At 40.9% G+C, this 13881-nt stretch overlaps 1 protein-coding gene across 4 annotated transcripts in view; it reads right to left on the reverse strand.

The window, feature by feature from the left end:
• The window catches only part of snapc4 (small nuclear RNA activating complex, polypeptide 4), a 59738-nt gene that overhangs the window by 18784 nt on the left and 27073 nt on the right, over positions 1 to 13881 (reverse strand). For 3 of the 4 annotated variants that reach the window (XM_063073719.1, XM_063073718.1, XM_063073721.1), the window contains 7 exons: positions 13528 to 13622; positions 11725 to 11810; positions 8780 to 9241; positions 6857 to 7085; positions 4406 to 4476; positions 3645 to 3692; positions 2773 to 2800 (listed from right to left, as the gene is read on the reverse strand). In XM_063073719.1, the coding sequence (XP_062929789.1) occupies positions 2773 to 2800; positions 3645 to 3692; positions 4406 to 4476; positions 6857 to 7085; positions 8780 to 9241; positions 11725 to 11810; positions 13528 to 13622 (1019 nt within the window). The remainder of the gene's footprint in view (positions 1 to 2772; positions 2801 to 3644; positions 3693 to 4405; positions 4477 to 6856; positions 7086 to 8779; positions 9242 to 11724; positions 11811 to 13527; positions 13623 to 13881) is intronic. The other variant, XM_063073720.1, reaches the window with a different exon arrangement.

Raw genomic sequence — 13881 nt, forward strand, 5'->3', positions numbered from 1 at the left:
TCCAAACTCTTTAGAAATGGTTTTGTGTCCATTTCCAGCCTGGTGAGCATCAACAACTTTTTTTTCCTCCTCAGGTCCTCAGAAATTTCCTTTGATCGAGGCATGGCACATTTCCAAAAACATATGTGGTGAAGATCAGACTTTGATAGTGATGACCCAGGTTTATGTTTTTTTTAAAAATAGGGCAGGGCCTTCCACACTCACACCTGATTGTTACCCCATTGATTGAAATATCTGATTCTAATTTCCCCTTTAAATGATCTGATAATCCTAGAGCTTCACATACTTTTTCCAACAAACACATGTAATATTGGACCATTTTTTCTCAATAAGTAGGGTATAATGCTTTTTGTGTTATTTATTTAGTTGGGTTCACTTTATCTAGTTTTAGGACTTATGTGAAGACCTGATCACATTTTAAGTCATATTTATGTAGGAAGAGAGTAAATTCTAAAGGGTTCACAAACTTTCGAGTAGCACTGTATATGAATCAGCAACAGACAATGTGGTAGGAAGCTAAATTAGCCCAAAAGCCTATGCTTGATCTTTCAAAGAGCCATGTTATTAAAGCAAATTAAGGTTAACTGTAAATGTTTGGAAATCTGAAATGGCAAAAAAACTCAGCAGGTCAGGCAGCGTCTCTGGAAAGAGACATAGTCTCCATTCTATGTCAGGACCCTTCATCAAAATTGGGAAAGAGAAATCAAGTTAGCTTTTGACACCAGGGTAGATGGAGGAGGGGGAATAGGTGGAATGAAAGGAATATCAATGATAGGCATGATAGGCTGACTTAATGTCACAGATAATATTAGCCCTATTAGAAATAATCTATATGTTGCACCCCTCCACTTCCGCTGTCAGAACTTGCTTTTTGCTTTTCCACCAGTTCTGATGAAGGGTCACAGACTAGGAAGTGCTAACAGGTTCTCTTTCCACAGATGCTGTCCAGCTTGCTGAGCATTTCTAGCATCTTGTGTTTTATTTATGATATTGAATATTACTGTTTCTTCCCAATGCCCTTGGAAATTTCTCAAGACCTTAATCAAAAGTTTGTACTAAAACTATTTTACCACTCCTTTGTAGCTCAAGGCATAATGTGCCACAAAAATCAGTTCTACTACTGATTATATTAAGTTTAACAAGTCTTCTTGCTATAGACACAGTCTCACATTATTTCCTCAAAATCTTGCATGACTGAACACTTCTAACAAATCTTCCTTTAAGCCTCCCTGCTCTAAGGAGTGCATTGCTGGTTCTCAAATCTCACTACAGATTATGATACAATTCCAGTAAACCTCTGAACCCCTCTTTTCCCTATTCTGTCTTCTCCCACACGAGCTGGAGGATGTGTGGTTGACTATGGTGACTAGAAGGTCTTGGATTCAAGAGTATCCAGGGAGAAAGGCAAGCTGCTGACAATTCATCACAGTGTCCCAAAGCTAGTCAGGAAAAATATCTGATCACATCAGGCCCTTACCCTTCATTTCAATCACAATTTGTTAGTTATGATACGTATTGATCTTACAGGAATCAAAAGGTTTATGTCTCAATGCAGGCCCTTCAGCTCAAGGTTGATGCTTCTGATGCAATGTTGAGGAAACATTTGTGTTATTACCTTTGAAATAAGGCATTAACTTTATTCACAGACTGCCTTTAAACACAAATATACAAGAACTTATGGCAAACCACTATGAAGAACTAAGTTCTCTCAAGTTGACTCAGTAAACACAAATCACACTAAAAACAGATTATGAGCACCATATTGCTCACTGCGAAAACACTTTCTATATGTCTATCCTTCAAAAGACTTCATCGGTTGTGAAAGTGCTTTAGGAGGCCCCGAGAAGACTTCCTTTTCAAACATATGGTGTCAGCGAGAGGCAAGATTAATGATCCATCTGGTTCCTGCTCCATTCTGATAATGGTTATTGCATCATGTCTTGTTGTTATCACACTCCTTTCCTCTTTATCATCTAACACAAAAGCTATGTAATCTACAGGGAAGAACAAACATATATAAAAAACACCCAGGGCCTACAGAGAGAAAAAAGTCTCTGGGAAAATTTTCCCTGACTTTCAAATAACCATAAGCAGCCACAGGACCTCACTCACCAGTGACAACTACATCAAACCTCAGGCTTAGGCTTGGTTTTGACAGAATCTACCACTTCTCACTGCTTCAATTCTCAGATTTGAATCTACTGCAGAGGAATAATAAATACAAACACATTTCCAATGTAGAGGGGAACTATTACGCAACCCTTGAAATACACAAGTAAACAAATGACGAGATAACTACAGTTATCTTCCTTCAGTTAGTCCTGACGAAGGGTCTCGGCCTGAAACGTCGACTGCGCCTCTTCCTATAGATGCTGCTTGGCCTGCTGCGTTCACCAGCAACTTTGATGTATGTTGCTTGAGATAACTACAGGATGGTTTTTAGTTACACAAGAATTATGTGAGCAAGGTTAGGGATAGGTTGAGAACCGGGAGAATGAAGAGCCTGCCACTGTAGGGTCAGGGTCAGATGCCACACTTTCAGCTGAAAAGGGGATGCTTGGGTTCAAGATCACATGCGGTCACAAGTATCTCCGATCGATAGCCCATTTGAAATGTACAGGCCCATCCAGATGCAGGACTGAGAGAAGGAAACTGCAGGTATATACAATTATAAATCAAAGGTATACACAATTATAAACTACCAGCATATACAGCATATACAATTAAACTTTGGCAAAGATTTATAGATGTCATTGAATTATTACACCATACCTGGCAAGCTTTCAGTAGCCTTATTCGTCTGAAAAAAAAACACAAAATTTAAAATAATGATTAGCACAAGCTAAACAAAGACCATTTCTCATAACACAAATAGAACCCCATCAATAAACAGGAAGGAAAGAAAATAAGGATAATTGCTAACAAATGGGAAAACTCCATTGAAATTCACAAAACATTCTTTGAGGAAGATTGCATGGGTGGGTGTAAAATCGCTTGTTTGGGTTAATGAGATGAGAGGCACAATACCAACCTGGTTTTAGGTTCATGCCTGGCCAAAACAGGTCATAGCTCCCTCACAACAGATTTTCCAGCGAGTGATATAGGAAGTTCAAGACCAAGGACCTAAATTCACAGCTGAAGGTTTAATACCCAGCTGAAGGGAGAGGACTTGTTTCAATTCCCCTTCACTTGTAACCCACAAGGCCAAACAGAAGAGTTGTGATTTCAAATAATAAAATCTGCAGATGCTGGAAATTCAAGCAACAGACACAAAATGCTGGAGGAACTCGCAGGCCAGGCCGCATCTATGGAAAAAAGTACAGTCAACATTTCGGGCTGAGACCTTTCATCAGAGTTGTGATTTGCATTCTTAAGCCTACACGGCTCAGTTAAACCCTCAGGTCATTATGTGCTGCTGTACATAATAAACATTATGAATAAGGGTCCGTGCCTTAATCAGGACCCTAAATTTATCCAAATAATACTTTGCTACTGCCCTTTTTAACCCCACATTGCCAGAAATGCCCAATTATCACCCAATGCCCAATTTCATTCTGTTAACATGAACACCCAGCATCAAGATTGAACGGTGGCTCTTGGCCAACTTTCTACAACCAAGTTGACTAATCTCAGGTTTAACATACCTTGTCTTTTATGATCTGCAAACAGCGTTCTTTGTCAATCCGGAATACCTGCAAACAACACAAGGTAGTGTAGATTCATGTGGCACTGCTACCGATGGTACCATCTTTTGTACGACATGGGTTTTGGCCATATATGTACACTGCACACTAGCATAAAGTACACTGGTTGTCATAGGATGCATATTCGATGTCCACATATAACTATTTCCAGGAGAGCAGTGGGACAATCAGGACTCAATATGTTTGTATTTAGGTGAAATGTCATGTAGTAATTAGCTGGCATAGAATGGGAATAGAACATACTTGGGGAACGGTCAAAGAAAGTTAATGTATTGACTTTAGGAGTAAGAATAATTTTGATAATGGAGGTTACAAGCTACTGGACAAGTTAAAACCATGGGTCAGATACAGAGTAAAGCACTTATTCTCAGTAGTAATGAACCATTGTGGCAGATTTTCTACTGCCAATATACCAAGTGCATGTACCAGGTTTAGCAACAATGCTCCTCAAGTGACTTAATGATAATACATTATGATCTGTCCACATCCCGTCAGAAGTAAACAGGAACTAGGCCAATGCAACTGATCTCAGCCCCCGGCAGAGCCAAACTACACCTGATCACTCCTACTAAACTTCAATTCAAACTTGAGGAGGTTAACATCGATTGTCCGACCCTCTACAGCTCTGTTCAATATATAAACACCTCTTCTGGCCGCTCCCTCTTAAAAAATACTTTAGGTAACAGACAAGCAAAGCTTACCTGTAGCAAGAGAACAAAAACAGAAGTGCTGTTTAAACCTGTTGCCTCCAGTGCCTCACGCAGAACATCAACTGGACACAAGAGAAGGAAAGTATTAATTATGCAAACCCTCACATGCTTCCCGCTTAGGCTTTAACTTTGTTGCTGAGCATAAATATCAGAGAACTGCTGCACTAAGCTGTATTGCTCCCCAAGAGCAGTTAGTTGGAACCATTTTCCTAATTGTCAGTACAACAGCTAAAGAATGAGACATTCCCAGATTAAAATGAAGATCCACGGAACTAGTGGGAGGATGGTGTGGTTTCCCCAGTGTCCTGGGCCTTGATAGTTATCCCCCCAGCTTAAACAGATTACCTGGTTATTATTGCATTGCTGTTTGAGCATATGGCTACTGCTGTATTTCCTACAATGCTGATTTCACTTCAAGTACAAATACTACAAATACAAAAAGTATCTGAACAGGAAATGTTGATTCTTTTCAGATCTACACCCGTCAGAATTTACTTAAAGCATCAATTGATGCTTAAGAGCTTCTGAAGAACCTGGCATTTCCAGCATTTCTATTCTGGAGTAAGGATTATTCAATCTGGTGAAACACTGTTCTCTAATGAATTGAAGGGGCTTAAAACTTTAATTCTTTCTCTCTCCACAGATGCTGCCTAACCAGCAAGGTATCCCCAGTATTTAGTGTTTTAACTTTCCAAGAGGGTTTACTCTGCTACTAACAGCAACGCCTGCGTCTACAACATAGATGAAATGTTAGTCTCATGACATGGGTAGAGTCCAAGATGCAGCAAGATCAGCATTTGTAAAGCCAGAAAGAAGTGGTTAATGTTTCAAATCAACTATCTCTCATAATTCTGTCGAATGGCCACTATCCTAAAAAATTGACACGATAATCCACTTTCATCAGATACTGCCTGGCTCACTCCATTTCCAGCATTTATTTTAACACAAATTATATTATGATGCTTGAAAGTTTTCTACATTGAAACAAAAAAATGCTCACTTTGGTTTGGCCACTGCAGCTAATTTCAAGGCCTCTATCAGCAAATGAAGGCTATTTATTTATTTATTTATTTGTTTATTTATTTAAACAGTAAATCTTAAGCTTCTTTTACTGGTACCAACCAACTTTAGGGTATTCTCTATTTCTCTTTTGTTGAGGGCTTTTAAGTCCCATGGATATCTACTTAATTCTAACTTTAGCTTGAAATACCCAAATGTCCCCTTTGTCACATGTATAGCAACCGCACAACAGTTTAGTTTGGCTTTAGTTCCTCAGTGAATACTGGTGGAAAGAAAATGACAACTGGGTTATGGTACTCTTATCCAACAAATACATGTAGAATCTATATAAATTCACCTCTACCCATTCAAATGGTTAAATTACAATAACTTGCCTTTATACGAGAGGCGACTTAACTGTAAATGTTCGAAGCCACTTTACAGAGACTAAAATAACCCATTTTTACATGTCCCAAAAGAGATAGAAGCAGGTGGCAAAATTTTTGGTCGGAGTAGTACATTTTAAAAGACTTCCCAAAAGTAGTATTTGGAAAGCTGCGGAAAGAGGTGACGGACAGATTTATAAGTGAGCTCCAAACTTCGGGATATGACAGTTGGAGACACGATCAACGTTGTTGAACTGATTAAAATTGTGGTAGAAGTAGAGGAACAGATAATGGCAGGGTATAGGATCTGAAAAGGCTAGAGGGAGGTTATAGTCATGAAAACATTTAAAAACAAGGATAATAATTTAAAACATGTTACTCAGCTGCCAACCAAACTGACCAAGAAGCACACGGGTGGCAGGTGAACAAAACCTGTTGCAAGGCTATATGTAAAGAGGTTTCTGATGAGCTTCAGATATGGTAATTGGCTAAGGGAGATTAACCAGGATGGTGTGTTTTAGATGTTGAAGTTATAAACGTAGGAAAGATTCACATACAGTACTGTGCAAAAGTCTTCAGCACGTGAAAAATTCTGTAAAGTGAAGATGCTTTCAAAAATATTGAAAAGTTTCTAAATATCAAAAGATTTGCTATAAAGAGCAATGAACAGTAAAAAACTGAAATCAAAACTGTGATCTCCCTCTGCATTTAAAACTGCATCAAGTCTCTCAGGTACACTCTCGTGCAGCTTTAATAAAAATCGGCTGGCAGGTTGTTCAAAGCATCTTGGAGAACTTGCTACAGTTCTTCTGCACACTTTGATTGCTTTGTTTGCTTCTGTCTCTCCAGGCTATCTCAGACAGCCTCGATGATGTTGCGATCAGGGTCCTGTGGCCATATTACCTGCCTCAGACCTTCACACAATACTGTAGCTGTTAAGAAAAATACTGCACTTCTGAAATTTTGCTTTAGTTTCTGATGGATTAGGCAGGGGATGCTTCCTTGAAAAAAGCTGAGACTGCTAAGCAAAGGTCCACTGTGAGTCTGTGTTGCTTACTTTGCCGCCGAACAAGTGGCCTTGCCGTGGTCCAGCGGGAGACCTCGGCAAGTAAACTTCTATCCAAATTTTTTTCAGACAGGTATGCTGCAGCCAGCCTGCGCCTTGCCCGCTTGGCATCTCTTTGGGATTGCGGAGGCTCCTGTTGTGCGTCATTAGCCGTCAGGCACGGGGCAATTTTGGGAGGTGGATCTGGCTCCGGCACTACTGTTAACTCAGATGATACACTCTGCACAAAGGAAAAGAAATCAATTAGTAAAATTAAAAAAAAGTGGGATCTTCCCATATTCACAGGCTCCACAGGCATCTTAATCTCCAGTCAAGCTGGCCAGCGTGGGCTGGTGCTGGCTACCTCATTTATTCTCACTCCTTTGGACTCACAGCGATGTAATTTTTTGGAAACGTATTATTAAAAAGTATTTATTAAACCTCGTAAGAATTTAACATTTGGATGTTTCCAGGCATTATGAGCCAGGTCATAACAGTTCATCCTAGTTCTTTTCCTAAACACATTGTGTCAGTCCCTTTTTCCAGCACTGTAAACAATTTGGCCTTTGGGGTAAATGCATCGCCTGATGTTGCATAGTCACAGAGCAAAAGCTACAGCTGATTTATGTTACTAGGTTCATAATCCAGAGCAGAAGAACTCAAATCCCTGCACATAAGGACTATAAATACAAGTAACAGGATATGACCTTTCAGAAAAAACTGAAAATAAAGAGCTGGCACAATTAGGATATTGCAAAAACCCAACAAGTTTAATTGCTTTTAATGAAGTAAACTTGACATCTTTAATTGGTCTTGGTCTACATCCAATTTCTGTGCTACAACTAACATAGTTAGCAGCAGCAGCGCACCCACTCAATTCACAGCCAAAGTAAGCTTGTCAGTTATATGAAAGCTGTAGAGACATTAAAAGCTGAATTTGATGTGCATGTAAGGGGGTTTCGACTTTTATGTTACTGCGGAGGCTAATTAAAATGGCGTCTTTGTTATGTTAATCTGGGGAATGTGGCTTTGTTGTGTTAAACGCTGAGAAAGTTTGCGCTAGCAGCTTGTTTTTCTTTAGAGTGTGATAAGAGAGTGCTATTAACCAATTGGGATAGTTGTTATGGTTTTGGTGTATTTGAAGATACTGTATGCACGGGGTTTTGGGGCAGAAGGCGGGAGAGCGAGACAGAGGATGGACGAGGTGCTGTGAGTCCGCTAACGGGGTCGGACTCCAAGCGGGACGTTCGGCGAGGAGATGGAGACGGACTCGTGTGGAGCGTCTGGTCGACCACCGTTGTTGGTCCCAGGCGGCCAGTCAAGGTGGTCCGAGGGGTCGCAGGGTGAAGAAGGTGGTCGTTGAGCTCCAACAGTTTTTGCGCACGAAGAGATTGAACTTTGATAAGTGTGGCGCCTTTTATTTTCCTTTTATATTTTATTCTCTCTTAATTATATAGTTCCAGTAATATCTATAAACTGTAAATCATTTAATCGTATCTGGTGTATTGTCTGTTATTTGGGCGGCATGGGGTACATCACACAGCATCCACACAAACAAATTACCCAGTTTGCCAGGGCCGAGGGCTGTTTCCCTAGACGACAACGAGCCGAGCGACCCTGAGGGTGGCCCGGGGCGAGGGGGGGGGGTACATGCAGACTGGCACTGTGGGACATAATGCAAAAGCTGCACCCCCCCCGCCCATCTCTACATGTGACCATAATAAATTCATAACCTATATTTGGTGACTACAATGAAAGTACTAAACTAGTGGCATTAAACCACTACATCCTTCCTCTCTCATTCTACAGGATGAACATCTCTTGGGGAGAGAGGCCCTGAGTGAGTATACATTTGGGACTGATAAGCCAAGACAAAATTTATCCAAAATGCCCAAGCTCCCCCAACCTCAGTACCATTTCTAAATATTTACTCACCTCTGCTGGTCTGACACTCGTTTCACCCACACTTGGGATAGGACTGGTTGGCTTGGAAAAAATTCTCCAGATCTTGCTAGACCTGGGTCTCCCACGACAACTCTGACTTTCAGTATTCCAGTTGTTCACAGGCTGTCCTATCGCTGTGTTTTCAGCTTGGAAGTTTGTGCTTTTCTCGGCAGTTTGTTGGTCATTTTCTACAACTGGGATCCAGCGGTCCACATCCAACACTATGGTCTCAGTTAGTTTCTCCTGTTTTACCTTCAACTTCTTTCGCTCTACCTTCTGGACTACCTCTTGCTCCTCTTCTTCATCTTCCTCTTGCTCATCATCTTCGTCTTGCTCCAGCTCCTCCAAGATTCTGTCATCCTCATCAGAGTCCTCAGAACTCTCCTCGGAGCTGCTGTCCCATCTCTGTCGCTTCCTCTTCCTTTTCCGTGTCCCTTGCTGAGGAACATACTTCTGAAAATAAAGTACATCGGTGTCTCAAAATCCACTGTTTACAAAGATAGGATTTTTTTCATAACTTCAGCATGTTCAAAAAAAAACCAGATGTTGCTGTAAGGAAAGTGTTAATTTCGTCAAAAGTCATGCTCGATTCCTCCTTGCTATGTGCAAAAATGTGTAACACAACAAGGTGGTTGTAAGAAAATATTATCTTTAAATGTGGGAATGTTCTGTGAAAGTAATACAAGTATCAATCCACAGCTCTGAGAGGAGATATTGCTGAAAACCATGCTCGTCTGGAAAAGGAAAATGATGTGCAAGTGATGTGCAGGTACCCCAGTACATGTCACGGGAAAGCACCAGGGTAAGGGGCTTTAAGGGTACAAAAAAGGGTTACCCTTTTGTGCAGGGGTACTTTCACTTTAGGCAAGAGTTGTGACCAGACCCAAGAGACAGATTTAGAGAGCACAAGAGTAGAAATAGAATAGTGGATATTTGGTGTTCTCTCCAGCATCATGTAGATCAGTTCACTAAGTGATTGATAAGTGTTCTATGTATTCTACTCTTCTATAGTTTCTGAAATGGTTAATGTGCAGCTTCCATATCACCAAAAACAGGCCTTTTGATTCATCCAGTCTGCATCAGCCTGGTTTACTGCCTAATCCCATCTATCTGCACCCAGACCACAGCCCTCCATTACCCTCCCACCCATGTACCTATTCAAACTTCTCTTAGACGTTGCAACTGAACCCACATCCACCAGCTCCGCTGGCAGCTCGCTTCACACTCTGAATGAAGAATTTGCCCCTTACGTTCCCTTGTCTTAAGTATGTCTTTATAACCCTTAACATATGTACAGCGTCTGAATACCAATTGTTGCTGAATCAGAAAAGAACAAAGTTTTAAAATATTTTAGTGACAGCTGCCAAGAAACTTTAACACAATCACTGCCATACTTCCACAAAACTGATCAACAATCAGATCTCTGATATAAATGTATTGATTATAAATTGTATCTTTAGCTTCTGCTTCAGTAGAACCAGAGATGTGGTTTCCATCTTACAGTCCAGTAGACAGTTAACCGATCAGTGTCACTAGGTTGGGGCTGGGGAAGAACCACTCTACCATGAACACTGACCTTGGCAGTCCTGGCAATCCTAACCCACATTGCAGAAATGCCTGAAATTAATTGTACTCCAATGACTGAAACCTTGGTGATATCAATTCATCAATTATTCAATCTTTAAGAGTCAGTACAACACAAATTGATTCATTTATCTACTGTGGTGAAAGTCCACTATTATAAAACACTTATCAACCACTACATGGGAAAGGACTATTACGTTAAGCCACATAACAAAAACAGAACACTTATGATGTAGGAGAAGCACATCAGCACTGGGCATGTTTGGTTTGAAAACCATTAGTGAATCCAATTCACTACTCTTTCCCCTGAGAACTACAAATAAATGGGACCCTATTCCCTTTCAATAGCCATAGGCACTGTTCCCATCTTACTCAACGGCAATCACAAGATTGTTTGTCATTTCCAGTGCACTGGTTAAAGGAGAATGGAATACTTGTTACTCCAGATTCGATGCAGCACAAAAAACAAGATAAAGAACATAACAATAAAAAATAAATACAAGTACATGAGATTACATAGAGTAATAACGATCTAAAGGTCAATCAATCTATCATTATTTTCCTCACATTCCCCACTTCTACTTTTTGCTCAACACATTACACTGTGCCGTCCACCCTTATCTAAAACAGTTGCTAACCATGCACTTGTCCTGGTTTGGTCATCCTATTATCGGAACGATGTTATTGAATTATAAATAGTGAAGGAAATGTTTACTAGGTCGTTGCCCGGTTTTGGCAGCCTGAGTTACAAGATGAGGCGGCACAGACTAGGACTTGATTCCCTGGAATTTAAGAGATTGAGAGGTGAACAGTCGGAACTACGCAGGATCTTGAGGAGTGTAGACAGGGTTTAAGCACCATCTTTTTCCCCAAAAAGGTGGAGTTATAAACAAGACAGCGAAGGTTCAAGATCAGAGGCAAGAGAGATTTGAAAGGGAGATCAAAGGAAGATGGGAACAGCCCACTGGACAATGTAGTCAGCACGGACGAGTTGGGCTGAAAGGGCCTGTTTCAATACTATATGACCAAGATCTCCCAATCTGCTTTAACAACCCCACCCCCCACCAACAAAAAAAATCCCATTTCTACAGACAAACCCTGGAGTGAAAAAATTGTTTAACCCTGGAATTATTTGAGCAAGCTCTTTTCTGCACCTTCTCTGGAACTACCCCTCCTGAAGTGTGCCAACATGAATTGCAGTTGTGGTCTAACAAGCATTTAACAAACAGAAATATGCCCAAAACCTCATTCACCTGACAGCAGTTCTATTGTAAGCAATATTTTGTCACAATAAAAAAACAGAAAATGGATTTCATTACAATTCACAGATCGTGCTGCATACTGACCCTTACCTTTACACTGGTCATGACTTTCCACTTACTCATGCACTGTGTGCCTGTCCTGCCCGGCAGCTCTGCAGCTATCTTTGTCCACTTTCCTGTTTAAAAAATCAGAACATTGAAACTGTGGTCGAGAATAGAGCATCAACTGATAAAAGTGCAACTGCAAGTCCTGAAATGCAATGCATTGAAACACTGGAATTCACTAAATGGTGGGATTTCCTGGTGGCCACCTATTCTGATCGGTTGGTCCATGGTCTCCTCTAGCTGTTGTGATGAGGTCACTCTCAGGTTGGTTGAGCAAAGCCTCATTCTGCCTGGGTAGCCTCCACAGCACGAGCATGAACTCTCTACCAGCAATTTCTCTCCCTCCCCTTCTGTTTTTTCCTTCCCCATTCTGGCTCCCCTCTTGCCCCTTCTCTTCATCTGCCTATCACCTGCATGGTGCCCCTCCTCCTTTCCTTTCTCCCATGGTCCACTCTCCTCTCCGATTCCTTTTTGTTCAGTCCTTTACCATTTCCACCCATCACCTCCCCGCTTCTCACTTCACCAACCTTCTCCTTCACCTATCACTGTCTACTCATTTCCCTCCCCCACCTCCTTATTCTGACTTCTTCCCCCTTCCTTTTCAGTCCTAAAGAGTCTCAAGCTGAAATGTTGACACTTCACTCCTCTCCACAGATGCTGCCTGAACTGCTGAGCTCCTCCAGCATTGTGTGTGCATCACACAAAGGACATATTTAATTATTACTATTGCTTCCTGAGGACTTTGCTGCTCACAATTGCAGTACTCAGCACAACTACGTTTCAGTATGAAGACAGAGTGGGCAACGTTCCCACGGCAGCAGTAGAGAAACAACAGTTGAGATGCAGTTTGTAAGTACTTCCCAAATGATTATGAATGAGACTTTCAACATTTGAGTGCTGTTAGATTAACGCTCAAAGCCTCTCCATCACAATTCTAAATTCCTCTACACATTCTTATGTGTTCCCTTAAGTCAGTGGTCCCCAACCTCTGGGCCGTGAGGAAACGATATGAGTCAGCTGCACCTTTCCTCATTCCCCGTCGCGCACTGTTGAACTTGAACACCACCCGCCCCCATCCGCAAGAATATTGTCAATATTAAACCAGTCGGCGGTGCAAAAAAGGTTGGGGACCCCTGCCTTAAGCCACCCCCTTCCATCAAAAGGCCATTCTTTATGATTACCATGTAGTTACCCTACAAGTCTTCTGTAAATCTTCAAATTTGGCCTCCTTGCCTGAACAACTCCCACCTCCCACACTTACTATTCTTCCCGTATCTTGCCAAATGAATACACTGCTCGCTAGAAAAGAGCGACTGAGAAGGAATAGAGTTTGCATGGAACTCCGTGCGTGGGGAGACACAGGAAGAACTGCATTCAGGTGGAGGAAATGCCCCAAGAACTGGGAAGATGCAAAATACTTCTTTTAAAGTTTAGGGAAGTGGTTCAGAATTTTATTTACTTTTTGATTTTATTTCCCTATCCTTTGCTGGAAATTGCTTACTTAATCTGTCATTTGTGAGAAAACAATAGGGAAGCTTTTGCTATAAGATTACATATAGATATTCAATTAGAAGATCTGGATCAATTAAGAGAAGCAAAAATTGGTTAAAGACACATCTTGTCTGCCAAATTGAAGATATAATAGAAAAAATATTAAAGAAAAGTGATAAAAATATTTCATCAATTAAGGACACACATCACTTCAGGACATGACAAGGGAAAGGGAAATAAAACTGGTAAAGCAGCAAAATGACTTCTCAGGCTTTATACAGGCACCTCATCTCTTACCAATTCCATGCTTCTCGAGCAGTGATTTAAAAGTGTTCTCTTCCTCTTCCGTCCATTTCCCTTTTCTCACATTTCGATTTAAACCGTTCATGTATCTGCAAAAGATTTAGCACCATCTTTATCATTCTCACATCTCCAGCCAACCAAAAACATCCCCAGCAATTTATCTTTATCCTCGTGTTAAAAATAACTATGGCTGGATACAGAATACCCAGTCACTAATTGGCCAACCAAGAGAGTTTATTTCAATAATAGCAGTCCTTATATCACCAACCATGCCGCCATTCTCTTCAAAGAACATTATTAATGCCTCAGTTCATGAAAGGAACTTCCTGAACCACAAATAATGAAGGA

Source organism: Mobula hypostoma, chromosome 21, assembly GCF_963921235.1.
Source record: "Mobula hypostoma chromosome 21, sMobHyp1.1, whole genome shotgun sequence".
Taxonomy (NCBI): Eukaryota; Metazoa; Chordata; class Chondrichthyes; order Myliobatiformes; family Myliobatidae; genus Mobula; species Mobula hypostoma.